This window comes from Arvicola amphibius, chromosome 6 (genome assembly GCF_903992535.2).
Source record: "Arvicola amphibius chromosome 6, mArvAmp1.2, whole genome shotgun sequence".
NCBI lineage: Eukaryota > Metazoa > Chordata > Mammalia > Rodentia > Cricetidae > Arvicola > Arvicola amphibius.
The window spans coordinates 154,949,213-154,965,463 of record NC_052052.2 but is presented as its reverse complement, the minus strand read 5'-3'; the positions used below and the strand labels follow the sequence as shown (position 1 = coordinate 154,965,463).

The window sequence follows — 16,251 nt, the reverse complement described above, 5'->3', positions numbered from 1 at the left end:
TTCCGATAATTTCTAAAAAGTGGCAATACATAAAATCCAATACGATCGTTAGTCAATTGCTTGTAAACATTTTCTTTTGAACAGAAAAAAATAAAAACAAAATTTAAGATGATAAAACACTAAGAAATGGGTGAAGAGATGCAGGGGATATAAATATTATTAGGAATATAAATATTTTCCCTTTTTGGTGCTATACACTCTAGACACAGGAGACGCACAGTGAAATATATGTAGCAAATGTTTTGGATTTATTATTTTTTTAAAAAAAATCTGAAGTGTACTTTGTAACTTTCAAACAAATAAAAAAAAAACCCAGAAACTAAAGATGAAAATAAATGAAAGAAAAGAGAAAATACTACGGAGAACTGAGAAAAGCATAGAAAGAGGAGCATTTATCAAATCATAAGTCAGTTTGCTATACACTGAAGAATATTAATAATCGGGTCAATACACACTCAAAAGCACTTTTAAGAGTTTGCTGATTTCGGGACACATAACTTGCTACAGTGGTAAGTTATGGGTGTAGCAGACTCCAATGGTTCACATTAGAGAGAAGTCCAGCTCTCTGTGATGTCTTCTAGAGCAACATTTACAGGAGCATGAAGAAGGATGCTGTGGAAACACTATGCTAGCAATAATACAGGAAATGGGGCTGGAGAAAGGCTCAGCAGTCAAGAGTGCTTGCTGTTCTTCTGAGGACTGGGTTTATTTAGTTCCCAACACCCACATGGTGGCTCACAACAATCTGTGATTCCAGTTCTAGGGGATCCAATGTCCTCTTCTGGCCCCTATGGGCACTGCATGCCTGTGGTGCATGTAATTACATTCAGGCACATACATATACAAATAATTATTTTTATTAAGAGTAAATAAAATAAAATCTTTCTTTATAATGGTAAATAAGCCAAATAGCCATCAACACAGAACACTTACTGTAATTAAGATACATTTGACCACAAATGCTTCGTAATAGTTAGAATCTAACGGGCCTGTCAGTACTGAGTTAAAATGATTATACATTTTTTAAAAATGTGTTTTTATAGAGTACAGGAAAATACTTTTTATGACAAAATGTATTTCTATTACCCATGCAGTTGAAAATAAATAAAAATGCCCTGAAAAACACAGATGAGCAAGGAAAGTACAAACAAGCTCCTCAGGAAAGTGGCAGACACCGAAGTGTGCAAATTCACCGACACAGCCCCAAATGTTGCTCTAACAAGCACTGATAACACCACAATGGATCACAAATGTGGCCATTTAGTCCCAGCGTGTCAATAAAACCTCAGTTCCCCGCAAGGAGTGTGTGTGTGTGTCTGTGTGTGTGTGTCTGTGTGTATGTGTCTGTGTGTGTGTGTCTGTGTGTGTGTCTGTGTGTGTCTGTGTGTGTGTGTCTGTGTGTGTCTGTGTGTATGTGTCTGTGTGTGTGTCTGTGTGTGTGAAAATGTTACTCTCAAGCACCTAATTCATTAAGAACTGTGGAGAAAAACAAAAAAAATGAAAAATGTTGGGAGCACTGAACCCCCAGATCCTGAATTTCTTGTAAACAACTTGCTTTCCCTGCTCTAAGTACCTACAGGTGCTCTGAGCACGATACCCTCAGGAGTTCCTAATGGCAAGAGAGTGGTTTCTGGTGGGTTTGAATGGGCGTGGCTATCCCTGTGTAAGCTGACCCTGAACACAATAAAGGGGGCATTCTTGGGGCATTCTGGTATCAAGGATGGTCCATGTCTCTGTCTCTGTGTGTTTTTGTGTGTTTCAATCTCCAGCCCCTTGCTTGGTACATGAACTATATGGTGAGCCGCAGAAAAAAAAAATCAAAAATAGACTAAGAAAAAATAAAAATCTGTTTCCTTTGAACATTCTTCTATTTGGATCTCAGAGGTCAACCGTACCAACGATGGGTGACCTCTGAGCCCGCGTCAGGGCGTCAGACCATGCAGCCACATTTTAAAATTGATAAAAAGAGTTGATGTCAAGCAAGGACAAAGCAGACACCAATGGGAGGCGGCTCATGGGACAAGGGCCTGTGTCAGGCGCTCTCTTCCATGTTTCCTGGGATCAGAAGGCCAAAACAACTGTGGGGTTTGGGAGCCGAGTGACCAGGGGACTCAACAGTGGATCTCTTGCCCCTATCGGCAGCTTCTCTCGGCAGTTCTAGCATGCACCCAGGCGGGGACAGCTGTCTCGCATCAGCTGGGAATAGACACCTACTAAGCGGTATTAGGCGTGCTGGGAGGTTTTGTTTCGTTTTGTTTTTTTAAGGTTGGCTGACAGAGAAGGCTGAGGGACACTGGCAAGAGAACAGGGCGGAACTTCCCCACGAGGAGAGCAGAAGACTCTCTTCTGCACCCAAGAGATCTGTGTGGCACGGAGTAAAGAGCAAGCTCTTACCGCTTTATTATCTTCATAAAATCCTCCTCAAGGGTAAGCAGCAATAGTGTTGGTTTTAATAAAAGTGGGACTTCAAACAGGGACTTCTGAAGGCAAACGGCTAACACACACTCCTGTGGACACCGATCAGGTGCACGCAATCCCCTGCTCTGTCACCAGTGCCGGGCCAGAGGGAAGAGAATCTTTGAGAGCTTGCCCCACCCCTGGTGGAATGACCGAAGCTGTATGGATGGACGAACGTGGGGGTTCTAGAAACAAGGCACGGGGCCCTAAAATCCTAACCTTGACTCTGATTGTCCCCCTTGCGGGACCTTAGCTCTAACAGAGAGCTGAGTTTTGCCCTAGGTGTCACTTTAAACTCTCTAGAAATGTTGGGGGAAACGGGAGCTTGAACCCAGACACAGGGACAAGCAGATGGAAGCACAGCCAGCCACGGCACAGTGTGGGGCAGCAGGGCAGGCAGGCCTAAGGCACTGTGCAGGTTTGGACTGTTTGCTTCTGCTGCTGACTTCCCAGCGCCCCGAGGTCCTTCCCTCTGCATCGCCTACATAGGTGACCTGGGAGGGCTGTGCTCCTCAAGGACATTTTCTGGGAGACCTGAGAGGTGGATAAATGGAAGGACAGATGGACTGGCAGACAAATCAACAAGGGAATTAACAGTAGACTTTTATCTCCGTGTTCTTCAACATCAGCCATTCAGAGCGGTGTTCTACTTTGAAAGAACATTCACTGAAGGTGCTCCAGGCTGGCTTCCCCGCACTGCCCGTAAACATCCCCAGACATATCCACAACACACTCTGTGAAGCCTGGGTAGTGGTTTTCTCCCCAGACTCACTACCATACCAAGGCAATTAGAATAATTAATTTACCCTAGAACCCATTGATCTAAAAATAAATTACCACAATTGGGTATCTGCAGGTTTGCCAGGGGGGTGTTCTTGCTGCTTTCATTGAGGCAGTACAAATCCTGCATGTCTGGGCTGCCCTTAGTCTCCTGGAGAGTCTTGATCCACATAATGTCGCAGGAACACGTGAACGGATTGCCCACCAGGACCCTGCATGGAACAGAAATGCAGCCCGATCAGGCTCCACATAAGTTTCGGCTTCGCTGGTACTTATGAATCGACCACAGGAGGAAAGCGTCTTTCTTTGCTGTCAACCTTTGAAAGGTGTGGCCCACCTTCATGGCGTGACAGTGCTTATTATTCATCCCAGTATCTAATAACTACTGTGCTACTGTTATGTGCAAACAACACCGTAGAGGCTAACGATAGCGAAGAAATGGGGAACTTTGCAGAACATGCAGGAAAACAGATCTGAACAACACACAGCTACGGCAGAGCATCTCGCGACGGGGAGGGGGTTGCTTCCGTACGTAAGTGAAGCTGTCAGTGATAATATGTTAGGAGCATTAATACACCTGCTTCTGACCAAGTTAGAGACTTAAGAGTTCTCACTTCAGTGGGCCAAGTAGAACCTTTTTGTCTCCATTTAAAATGAAATTAGAGCTATCGGGATCCAAGGCTGAGGTGCAGGAACCAGGAGGCTGTCTCTCTGGCCTTTCTGCATTATGCAACCAGAGTCCTTTTCATTCATGCAAGAAGGTTAGGGGCTAAGCTGGACGGAAGGAAGGTAGAGAACACATATGCACATCTTCAACCCAGTGGGGGTTTCGGGGATGATACGCTGGACTCCCCAGGCTGAGCTGTGCAGCCTGCAGCCGGAGGATGTGCTAGACCTCAGCCATACTGTCTGGATGCTTATGTACTACAGTGGGTGAAAGAGGAAGTGGTCAAGAGGAAAACAAAAACCACAGGGAAAAAAAATCTTTAATGCTATTTATAATGCTCAGCGGCCTATTTAAGATGAATTCCATTTATGATAATGAACCTTTAAATGAGGCCATTTTCAATCGTTACATAGACGCTGCCTGGCGCTAACCACAATACTTAAGATTTCCTGAGGACGGGACCTGGCTTTGCAGCATCGTTTACTCCTGTGGTTTTCTGATTGCGCTCTAAGAATCTCAGAGGTCCCTGGAGACTTTCCTGCGAGTTACTTGGGGGGTGAGGAGGAAATGTGGTCATGGTGGACTGGCTTAATTTCTATGTGCTCGCTCATCTCCAAATATTCCGCCAACATCCAAACAGGACTTGATGTTATACGACATGGAATAGCAGGCAGAAAAGACCCACCACTGGCTCCAAGTCAAGGCACCCAAGACAGTTCCTAGAGTTCCGAGTACACAAAGAGCTAACGTCTTTCTAGAATGGGGCTGTAATCAAATAAGCCAAATGGAAAAAAAAAAAAAAATGGAAAGGATCTTCAATTAGGAACCCAGGGTGGTCACATGGCCGCACATTGCCGGCAGAGAGCTGACTCTCTTCTCTCTTCACGTGGAGGCTGCTCTGGTTGGCCTGGGCACCACCTCTCCCACTAAAGGATGGAGTCCTAGACAGAATTTTCTCCCCTTCACTCTGACAGGTAGCCTACACACCATCAGCGCCTGTTAAATGATTTGCTGTGAGCAAGCAGCTAGCGGGATGCTGAAACATGAACTGGAAAGCAGAACTCTGATTTTTCCCTTCATCCAGGAAACATTACACAGTGGCACCCAAGGCCTTTACGTGGAGGGCCTTGCCCTGCGTCCCATACCTGCCTCAGAGGGGGTCACGTCTCTTGCTGTGTGAGAAAAAGGCACACAGCACATGTCCTCACTCACAGGTGGGGCAAATTAAACTGGTCTCCTAGGCATAAGGTGTAGGGTAGTTGTGACTGGAAGCTGGGAAGGGTGGCAGGAAGGGCGATGGAGGCCGCCAACTAGGTACAAAGCCACAGCAGAGGAAGTCACAGCATTCTACAGTAGAGTAGGCCTACTGTATCAAACAGTAATTTATATTTCAAAAGAGTTAGAAGAAAGAATTGAGTGTTGAATATTTGAGATTTTATATAAATATATATGTATAATCAGTATATAAGATATGTATAGACCCTTATATACAACATACAAATGTCAAATAAACTATACCCCCAATGAAATATATAGCTAGTATCAATTTAAAATATCTTAAGGGAATCAACGCTAGTGCTTCGACTCCCTGAAGTCAGTTTATTCCAAATAATTGCCAGTGGTCAAGACTTCCACCAAGTAGCCCTTCTTGCTCATACAGCTATGCCCTCTCCACCAGGGGATGCCTCCTGCCTGCATGATGCACCTAGGGAGGGGCCCTCTTCATAGGGTGTGCCCTTGTCCTGAGCACCTAATCAGATGAGCACTCCTTTGGGCATTAACTTGAGGACCATGCCATCACCCCAGTCTCTTTCCCACTCTGTTAGACCAAAGCCCTAACTGTGCCCCCACTGCGCTGCCCAACCCTCCCCCCATACACATACTCTATACCTCAGAAACCAGACCTGCCTTTTTAGCTCTGCTGGGCATGGCTATTTCTGGCAGTATGGTTCTCTACAAGTTGAAGCAAAGAATTGGTCCAGACCCCATGTGAGTTGTTCCCAGACTGCCTCTGTGGAAGTGCCAAGGGGCTCCCTGCTTGGGGCAGCTGGCACTCAGATGTGTACACACCAGCCTGGATGTACCTGACACACGTGCTCACGGGCAACCTTCTCATATGTCAGCCATGGAGGCTGGGGTTCCATTGTGCTTCCTTCTCTAGGGGACTTCATCCTGGTACTCAGAGCCCAAGACACCTCTTAACCCTGTCACTGCCTGGAGCAACAGCAAGGTGGGGACAGGAACCACCCCAGATGGGAACAGGGCCCAAGGACCGTCCCACCTCTCTGATGTTTGGGAGCAGACCGGGCAGTGGCCCTGGAACCCACTTCCTCTGCCCTGAGCTCTGAAGATTCCCACTTTGGCTTTTTGATGCGTGACCACTCTTGCTCCACCCTACATTCCTGACTTCCCAGAGAAGGAAATCCTGAGACTGGTCCATGAATATTTCTAAGTGGTTAAAGCTAATGCTTCTTCCTACCCTCTAAGGTCTGTCCTTCCAGCCCCAGGCTTGCCCTGGGCATCCCTCAAGCCCCTGCCCACAGCAATGGTGACCTCATATTTGCGTCATGGTGATTACACCAAGAGCCATCTGAGGCGTTGGCTGTCAGCCATCAATGCATCTCAATGTTTTCCCTATCATTTAACAGAAGAGGAGACTGGAACATAAGGATAAATATTGAGCACCAATGGTGGACCTCGGAGAAAAGCTCCCAGAGATGGCAGGGGTGGAGAACGTTCTCTCTTCCACAGTTGGCTACACCCAAGCCTTTGCTGAGCTGAGACTGACAAAGCTGGAAGGGTTTTATCCGCTGCAATTTCCTCCGTGATGAACTTGCTTTATTTTAGGGCTTGGATAAAACAGGAGCCAGATGACATAAACTATAAAGCCACTTTAACACAAAACTCCCTGCTGTTTTTTTCTCTTTTCCCGCTATTAGAAAATAAATTATTTATGTAAAAACAGCATTCAGCTGATCATAATGACATATAATTGAGATTGAGATTTTTAATCACCCAATTGGGGCAAAACTAGAGAAACCATTTTTCAAGAGTTTTGATACAACACAAACTTGCAATGGTACTCATTTAAAAAAATACCAATTATCCTTTCTTTTGAAAATTTTCTCCCAAATGTCCGACAAAATCATTACTTACAGCTCAGACAAGTCAAGGTGGCGGAAATGCTTCCTCGACAAACTTGTCAGCTTGTTTCGTGTGAGATTCCTGTAGAAATAAGATATACTAAGTGTGAATCTAAAAGGTTGTGGTTTTAAAATGATATGTTCAAATAAATACTTTGTTTTCAAAATGTAACTTTCTTGGATTGGGTACACATGTTCCTTAGACCCCATGGTGTCCTTTACCTAGAAGACCAACTCTCTCGCAGTTTCTATGCGCTATGTGCTATGGGAGAAGGGTGGATACCTCGCGAAGTCTATTTTTCATATCTTTGTTTCACCCGAGAGCTTATGCTTCACAAATTGACTGGCGGTCCAGTCCTAAGCCTAGGTGAGATCCCGACATTGTGAATATTAAGTTGGGAACTATTTAATAAAATATAACATCATAAGCTCATGAGAACAGAAAAACTTTACAGCTATAAAGCATCTTGAACATTTTAAGGTATGTGTCAAACAAAACTTGGAAAAGACATAGAATTTAAACCGTCTTTCCAGGGAAGAGCACACCTGACTGGAACTGTCCTGATAAGACCATTTGTATCAGGCCTTCATGAACCAGTAACTCCAGGAGGGCTCTGTCTTGAGCTCCCCAGAAATATGGCATATTTAGATTTACATAAACCAATGGAAAGATGCCCTATCCATGGTGAAAAACAAAAAATCAAAACCAAAACAACAACAAAACCTAATGAATTTCCCAGTGTGTTCGTCAGGTAGGTGGGCATTTCTAGTGATCTGGGCCACAGTCATCTGGGCCATCATCCTGGCTGCTGAGTTTGTTTACTGTTTAAATTTTACTTAAAGTTATGAGATATACCGTCTAACAGTGACGGCAACCCTGGTCCTAACCTGTATCTGACGCCAGAATGTTGTGTTAGTCCAAGGGGATCTCCGTGGAAGTGCTCTGACCCATGTAAACAGGCCTCTTAGAGAGCCAGGGAAAGCCAGGAGCTGAATCAAGAACTAGAACTAGCCAGCTGGGGAATGGTGAATGTGGCTTCTTAGAACTCAAGGGTGTATATGACCATCGGGTGAACCTTCTTCACAGAGATTCCCACCCACCTGAACCCGGACTGACAGCAGGATGCCCTTGTGACTTCTAAGCTTGTATCTTCTCCATTCACAGGAGAGCAATGTGCTTATCCCCAGGAAATGGTATCCCACATCAAAGTATAATCCACCAGGAAGTCGTAAGATGTGCCCATATAAGGCTTTCCTTTTGGAACATGAACTGAGAATGGCTTTGGTGGAGCCCATCACATCAAAAAAAAGTCTATGCCTGCCTTTTAGGCTCAGATACGTTCATATTCATCACAATTCCCAATCCTTCTGAAAAAGTGGAAAAAGAAAAAATATGTTCTTCTCTCCCAAGATAAATAAAAACAGAGAGGAGGAAAGAAGAGAGAGGGAGGTGAGAATGGAGCTGTGGAGGAGAGAAAGAGAGAAAAAGAGGTGAAGACCAGGATCAAGAGGAAGCAAGGAAGCAGCAAGGGGAGGAATGGGGAAGAGTCCCCATCAGCTCCAAGCTGCCTGTAGAGCAGCCTCCCCCGTCAGCTCCACGCTGCCCTCCCGGGAAGCAGCTGCTCTATTGGGCTGCCAGCAGCACAGTGCAGCGCGGGGTTACGAGCCAAAGAACAAGATGAGTTTTATGAAGCATACTTAGGAATGGGGCCAAAAGCCAAAAAGGAGGAAGAAGGAAGAAAAGAGAATCAACAATCCTCTTACTGTTTGATTGTAAAACTTTGTTAAGAGCATAATTAGCACCTCGGCAAAGCCCCTGGAAAATACACAGGCTGGCTTTTCTCACAGTCCCTGTGGTTTTAGGGTCTGGGCAGCAATTAAAGGCACCTAGACATACATTCAGAGAGGAGCTCCGAATGGTCACTGTGTGAGGCTAACATGGACTAGGCAAACTGAGGCAAGGGGTGAGCCAGGGCTCCCCTCTGAAGTTTCTCAAAGCCCGGAGGGCCATAGCCCCATCTTTCCCAGTGTCTGTATAGGAGGGGAGCTAAGAAGGGTTGCCAGGCCAGCCTAGGGCTGGGGAGAGACAGCTTTAGCACATAGCTCTTTATTAACCACTTGCAGCCCATGTGTTGATAACCTGGGTCAGTGCAATTTGCATTCAGGAAATTCAGGGAAAACAAGCTGGTCCCCAGGGTCCTTTGTCCAAGCAGAAGCTGAGACAGAAGGCAGATGCTAGACCTGACTTCCCTCTCCACCCCTACCATCCCCCAAGACAGGCTAGCTTCATTCTGTGGCCAGGAAAAACCCCTTTCTCCAAGTGGAAGCCTGGGGTTCGCTGGCATCTCTCCACTCTTCGTGAGTGCCTAAATACCGGCCTAATGTCACTGTGTCCCACTGCTTGACAATAGCTACACAAATCAATAGAGGCTTTGAAGCTTGACCGATTATCAGCTCCTGGCTTGTCGTCTAGTAAGGGAGCTATATAGAAAATCTATCCCTCTTTAGTGTCCTATCTTAAGACCACATAAGAGGCAGGAGCAGACACATAACTTCAAGGATATGCAAGCTAGAACGCCATTAAAATTGTTCTCTCACATAGCAACACACAAAAGAAAGACACACGGGGCTACCAATAGAATTACAATTAGCTATGGCCCTCTGTTCATATTATAATGGGAGCATCAATCCCCCGAGGAATCAGACAACACACAATGAAACTGCTGAGCGATTTGGGTCTAAGGTCATCTGTAATGAAAATTTGAAAACTTAACTGTCAAGGTCATTAATTACTTTTGAGAGATGGCAGTGGGGCATTTTTTCCATTCTCACCCTGCTGTCGTGTCTGTGCCACCAAGGGCTACCAACACATCAGGTTTGCCCCAACAGACCAATCCAGACAGGATGGCAAGAAATGTTTCAAGAAAAAAAAAAAAGTGTTTTAAAATGTGCCCAGAGTTTTATTCCAATTTTGCAGAATGTTTTATATCTTAGAAAGTGACTTCATTATTCCTGTCACATATAAAATATGAACTCATGAAAATGACTTTATGAAATTAAGGTCTTCAGTAAAATCAACACATCTCCACAGAGCACCCAGGCAGTCTGACCTAAGACAATGAATTCTTTAATAACCGGCATGGAAACCAGCCTGGGAACTGTTTTCCCCAGGGAGGGGGAAGGGGCAGATGTTACAAGTTGATAGTGATGGCAGAGAGTTTATCTCCCTTATTCCTGTCTTAAGAACATGGTGAAGAGCTGGCCAGCGAGTAAGTCACACAGCTCCCTCAGACTGGATTTTTGTCTGTGTACTGGGGATACAGACATCGCTCTGTGCAAGTAAAATGTCCAGGTGAGACTCAGGGTAAAGGGCCAACTAACCGTGAAATGCAAAGAGACTTTGGTCAGCAAGAATTCCGATGACAGCACTCCAGCAAAAGACTGATTCTACCAGAAACTCACAGTGTGAGGGAATCCGAATTGGGGGAGGGACCATGACATTTTTGTCTTGTGGGTGATCTGTTTGATAGGCTATCTCAGAAGTGCATAATTTGTTGACTTAACTGGTAGCATTGAGGGACTTACCAAAAAACCATATAATAACTCTTATTTCCTGCATTTTCAATTGACTCCAGTCAACAAAATACCAACATGACTTGGGGCAAAGCAGCCCCTACTACTAAGAGTCATCTGGACCGTTAGCATAGTCAGTGATTGATTTTCTTTCCTCTATTTTATCAATCCATGGCACATGCTGCTGAGAAAATGAAGGCTCAAATGGTCCTATTATAAGGGAAAAAGCATTAGTAATTTTTATTTCCTTAAGCCATCCAAGGCCAAGTCAGCATCTTGATTACTTAGCTTGATGTGTTCCAGGGAGTGTGTCTTACTCCAAAGAAAAGAATCAAGACCTTTGTACAAGGACATCGTTTTCACATCAGAGTCCTTGCCGTTGGCCCAGAGCTCTGCCCAAGATGGAAATGGCCCAGAAATTCACAAAGGGGAATGAACAGGCTGTTCTGAGCACCCCAAAGCCATTCTGAAATCAAACAATCAAAGCTAATGCTCCTAAGCTGCCATCAGGGCGACGTTAACTACCAAGGGAAGGCTGGGGCTGGCGAAGGAGGAAGATAAACAAGGGTGAGAAAATACTGGGCAAATCGCTCGCTACTCACACGTGCTGCAGGTTGCTGTTTTTCAGAAAGGCTTTGTAAGCCACAAATTTTAATCCGGAATCCACAATTGTCCTACAGAAAACACATAATAGCATCACGTTAGCATTAACCAGCAAGCTGCCTACCCGAGCGCAGCAAAGCACAAGAAGAGCAGAGCACATGATTGGTAAGGATGCAGTGAGTACTCACAAGTTTTTCAGCCCCACATAAGCTTCCACATCATCTTCGTTGATGATCTCTAACCTTTTCTGATTTGCGATGAAACTGTAACAGAGCAGAAAGGAAATGTGGGTGACTCGGAATACTGATGCTCACATGGAATGATGGGTAACTTCCATGCCACCTTACCACGGAGTCCCCTACGCAACACAATAGCTACATTCTTCCTTTGGTATCAGTGGTTCTTTGAGAATTTGGTCCAATTTATTTTGATCATATCATCCCCATTCCTCCAGCAACCCCTAGATCCAGCCCCAGTCCTTTCTTCCCAGGGAAGGCAATAGTTAAAAATGACCGGATTTCACCATCCCTGGCCAGTTTACTGAGGGTCTCACCGTGTGTCACTTTCCTGTCTAAAAGTTTCAGTCCCCCTCCCCATGTAAAGGCACCACCACTGGGTGAAGGCGGAAGGTGTCCTGAAGCAGAAGAAAGGTCGCACGTTTCTGCGCATTCCAGGAGACACAGTCATTTCCCCCTTCTAAAACATGAAGTGCATTCCCGCTACCCCCACTTCTCCCTCCAGTTCTTCTCTTGGCCAGCCTTCTCTCCTTCTGCCTTTGTCAGCAACAATTCCAATAGCTCCTTTGATGAACCACATTCCACAAGCCCCAGGTGGCCCTAGTGAAGTCTCTGTAGGAGACTGCCCTTCCTCCCCAGCCCACAAGGCTTGTAAATATAGGAGTTAACTAAGGACTCTTGCTAATGACAGAGAATAATAGTCCCTTGACCATGATGATTGGCTGAGAGATGTGCACATGACCTCAGGGAGACCAGTGAAACTAATCCTTAATATTTAACACTATGAATCTTGGGAGAGAGGTGTTGGACTCATAAAGGAAGAATAACACTAGCCTAGGGCTTCCAATGGGCAAATCTACCACAAGAAAGGGGCCATCCAAGAATGAAGTCAACAAGAAGTGAGCCTAATGAGACATAGAAAGGGACAGTCCCATCAAACTACCACTTGGGTCTTTGAATCTAGCCTTTTCTAAAGCTAGATATTACTAAACTAGTTTGATCTGGACTTTTCTGTCATGTACAATCGATAAAGTCACCAATAGTGCAAATATGCAGCTATTAAAATTACTATCCTGGAGGGTTTCGTGCTCTGTTTTGTATGACAGCTGTGTAAGAACCCATCTCTATAGCCTTAGGTCACAGCCTCTTTGAAAACAGAATTGATTCTATAATTCATAATATGCACCACAGTTCCCAGGTTATCCTTAAGCAAAGGAGGTAGTACACAGATGATGGATGGATAGATAGATAGATGATAGATAGATAGATAGATAGATAGATAGATAGGAAGGAAGGAAGGAAGGAAGGAAGAAAAAGAAAAAAGAAAGATGTGTGGGTGGATGATGATGAATTGGAGGATACTGTAGGTAGATAGATGGATGAATGGGATGATGGATGATGGCTGAATTGTGTATGTATGTATGTATGGATGGATGGATGGATGGATGGATGGATGGATGGATGATGGAAGGATAGATAGGAAACAATTGCAGATACAAAAGTACTACAGAAGCTATTGTTATGGTTTTGGTCCCTGGTCCCTTTAAGAGGCAAGCCACGCCCACTCCCGGTGACCCCTGACCTCTTGTCATCATCTTGGATCTCTCTCTGTCCCCTCCTTGTGTGTGCCTGTTTTCCCCACTTTCCCTTCTCTTTCTCCTCCTCTCTCTCTCTCTCTCTCTCTCTCTCTCTCTCTCTCTCTCTCTCTCTCTTTCTCTCCTTTCTCCCTTTCCCCTCCATAACCCCCTGAATAAATATTAAATCTTACTCTACATGTTGTGTCTATCCATGTCTCTGTCTCCTGCCCGCCCGCCATGTGTCTGCCTGCCGCTGGGACCAGCGGGGACCCGCCGCAAACTTGCCCGCAGATGTCTCTGCCTGGGACTAGCTGCTCTGCGGGCCCTCCGGGACCCACTCGGGACCCGCTGCGACCTGCCAGGCTCACTGCTGCTCTGTGGGGGATCTTGCAGCATTTTTAAATCATAAAAGCTATGATTGGGTAAATTTTACTTTGTCATTTTTGAAAAACATTAAGATGCATAACATTTTAATTAATACCCTAAAGTCAAACATACAACTCTTCTACTAACAATGAGTTAAAATGGAATAAATGACTTGAATAATGAGACACAAGAGCACCCAGCACCTCTGGGTCTCTACCCAGTGGAGAAAAGACAGCTATAAGATGGAGGGTAAGAACTTGCTGTGCAGGCATGAGAAACTGAGTTTGTCTCTAGAACCTATATAAAAGCTGGGGTATGCACCTGTAACCCTAATTCTACGGGTATGGAGATGAGCAAATCCCATGGGCAATAGAGAAGGACATTCAAAGTTGAGCTCGGGCCTCCACACAAGCACACAGTGTTAAGTATGCCCTTAAACATCTGTACAGATAGAACACACACAGATGCACACACTACACACACACACACACACACACACACACACACACACACACACATCCATAAGAAGAAAGGGGAAAATATAATTAGGGCACATTAAAATTAAAATTGAATGACTGAGTATATAAATTACACCAATGCCAAAATCATTTTAAAAGGAGCCACGCAAACACAACATCAAAAACCCAGCCTCCAAAACAGAAGGTCAACCACTTCTCAAGCTCCAGATTCCTAACCCAAGACCAGCCTCTTCACAGGACACAAGATAGGAGTGAAGTCGCTAATGGAGATCCCTTCCCCCACCCATCTGCCACAGACCAAGGAAATATATTAAGACTTGAACCGAATGCTCCATTTTTGACATCAAGTTTTTATGAAATGTTTCAAAATCATCACATTTTGGAGACATTTTTCCAAGAATTTCATTGCACTAACGTTTTCAGTAAGACCACAGTGACCTCATTCTTCTCGGTGAGTAAGCTGCACTGAGGCCTGGATTCCAGACCTGCTAAGTATTTTTAGCATCTTCTTTCTGCCACAGCAGCAGGAAAAGAAGAATCGGTGGGGGAGGCTTCTCTGGAGTCGCCGCTGGAGCAGCAGACAAGCTCACCTACCAGTGTGTACCTGAGTTAGCCCGTGTGGTTCTTCTGAAACCCTTGGCTGCAGTGGGTCTTCATCCCACCTCCACCAGGCCAGGGAGACCAGTGCCATGGGCAGGGTGAGAACCCACTACACTCTATGTTTTCTTTCCTTTCTACAGGGATCACCACTGAATTCACCCTGAGAAGACAAACGTCCAGCTCACCAGGTAGGTATCCAAGCAGCATCCAGGGCCAAAACATTTATCTTTACAGGGCCAAAACATTTATCTTTACTTCAGCCTTTCTTTGAGTTGTTCGTGCCGTGTTTAGACATTTATTTCACTTCAACCCGATACTTAGATTATACGTGACCCAGTGGTGCTCAGCAAAGCGCAATGAACACAAAGAGAGCAGAGACGAGATGCCAACGAGGTGAAGAATTGAGCTGTGAAAAGCATCTACTTGGCTGGGCATGGTGGCGCACGCCTTTAATCCCAGTACTTGGGGAAGGTGGATCTCTGTGAGTCTGAGACCAGTCTGGTCTACAGAGTGATTTCCAGGACAGTAAGAGCTACATAGTGAGAACCTGTCTCAAACAAGGCAAAACAGGCAAACAAAACAAAACAAAAAATACAGACTTGTGAGAAGAGTTATATTTTTGTTTTTAAGGTTTTTGGTTGCAAATCCTTAAGAAAACAAGAAGACCAAGCTTATCAATGATAAATGCTCCCTACTCACGAAAAAGCAAGCAGCATCAAGCCCAGTGAAAGATGATTATTCTTGGATCTAATAGCAGATCAGTTTTTCTGCAAACCACTCAAAGACCATGCAACATTATTGGAAATGGCCACAGAGTGTGAAGAAAGGGATGCTGGGAACACAGCCCTGGTCAGAGGAAACTGCACCCCAAGTGGGTAAAGCTCCCCAGCAGCTGACCCCAAGGTTGTTCCTGGTTCTCATCTAAGCCCGGAAGTCCACAGCCTGCTGGCAGCTATGTTACTCCTACCATCTACCCCTAAGAAACTCTGTTTGGGTCTGAGGAGATGACTCCGCAGCCAAGAGCACAGACTGTTCTTGCTGAAGACTCAAGCTCAATTCCCAGCACCCACATCCTGGCCTACAACTGTCTGGAACTCCACTTCAGAGCATCTAGTGCCCTCTTCTGGCCTCCATGGGCACTGCATGCACCTGGAACACAGACATCCATGCAGGCAAAATACTCATACACATAAAGTAAAAATAAAAAAAGTCTAAAAGGGGAGGGGGGGAAATTCTGCTTAGTTACCACCAAGTGAGGAATCCTAAGTAGAAAGGAAGCCAGTGAGGCTAAGAGACAAGCCACAGAAGAAAGAGAGAGTGGCCAGGAGCCACATGGGAAGCTGCTCACCCCTAGGATTCTGAAACAAACAAACGAAAGCAACGCCGCCCTGTCTCTCTGTCCCCACTAGGCTGATCAGGGATCTAATAGCTGGCACTGACTCACGGCTAATGACATGGGAAATTTCCTCAGACTATTGGTAAGGGTGTGACCTGGATAATCATTCTAAAGGCACAGTGCCAGCATTCTGCAAAACTAGAAACCGGTACCATTCGCGGTCCAGCGATCCTACTTGTAGGCATCACCCAAGAGAAATTCTTACACGTAAGCACAAGAGAGCAGATGCAGAACTGCTCATGTGGGCGGCGTGTTGTTGCTTTCTTGGGATTCCAGCACTCAGGAAGGGAGGTGGTTTCCAGTTCAAAACTACCCTGAGTTATATAGGGAGAGTTTATCTAAAGAATAGAAGGAGGAATTTTAAGACAATCAAG

At 45.2% G+C, this 16,251-nt stretch overlaps 1 protein-coding gene across 5 annotated transcripts in view; it reads right to left on the bottom strand.

The window, feature by feature from the left end:
* The window catches only part of Ntrk2 (neurotrophic receptor tyrosine kinase 2), a 322,706-nt gene that overhangs the window by 280,323 nt on the left and 26,132 nt on the right, over positions 1–16,251 (bottom strand). For all 5 annotated transcript variants that reach the window (XM_038333524.1, XM_038333525.1, XM_038333526.1 and 2 more), the window contains exons 2-5: positions 11,412–11,486; positions 11,223–11,294; positions 7,061–7,129; positions 3,295–3,449 (exon numbers count right to left, since the gene is read on the bottom strand). In XM_038333524.1, the coding sequence (XP_038189452.1) occupies positions 3,295–3,449; positions 7,061–7,129; positions 11,223–11,294; positions 11,412–11,486 (371 nt within the window). The remainder of the gene's footprint in view (positions 1–3,294; positions 3,450–7,060; positions 7,130–11,222; positions 11,295–11,411; positions 11,487–16,251) is intronic.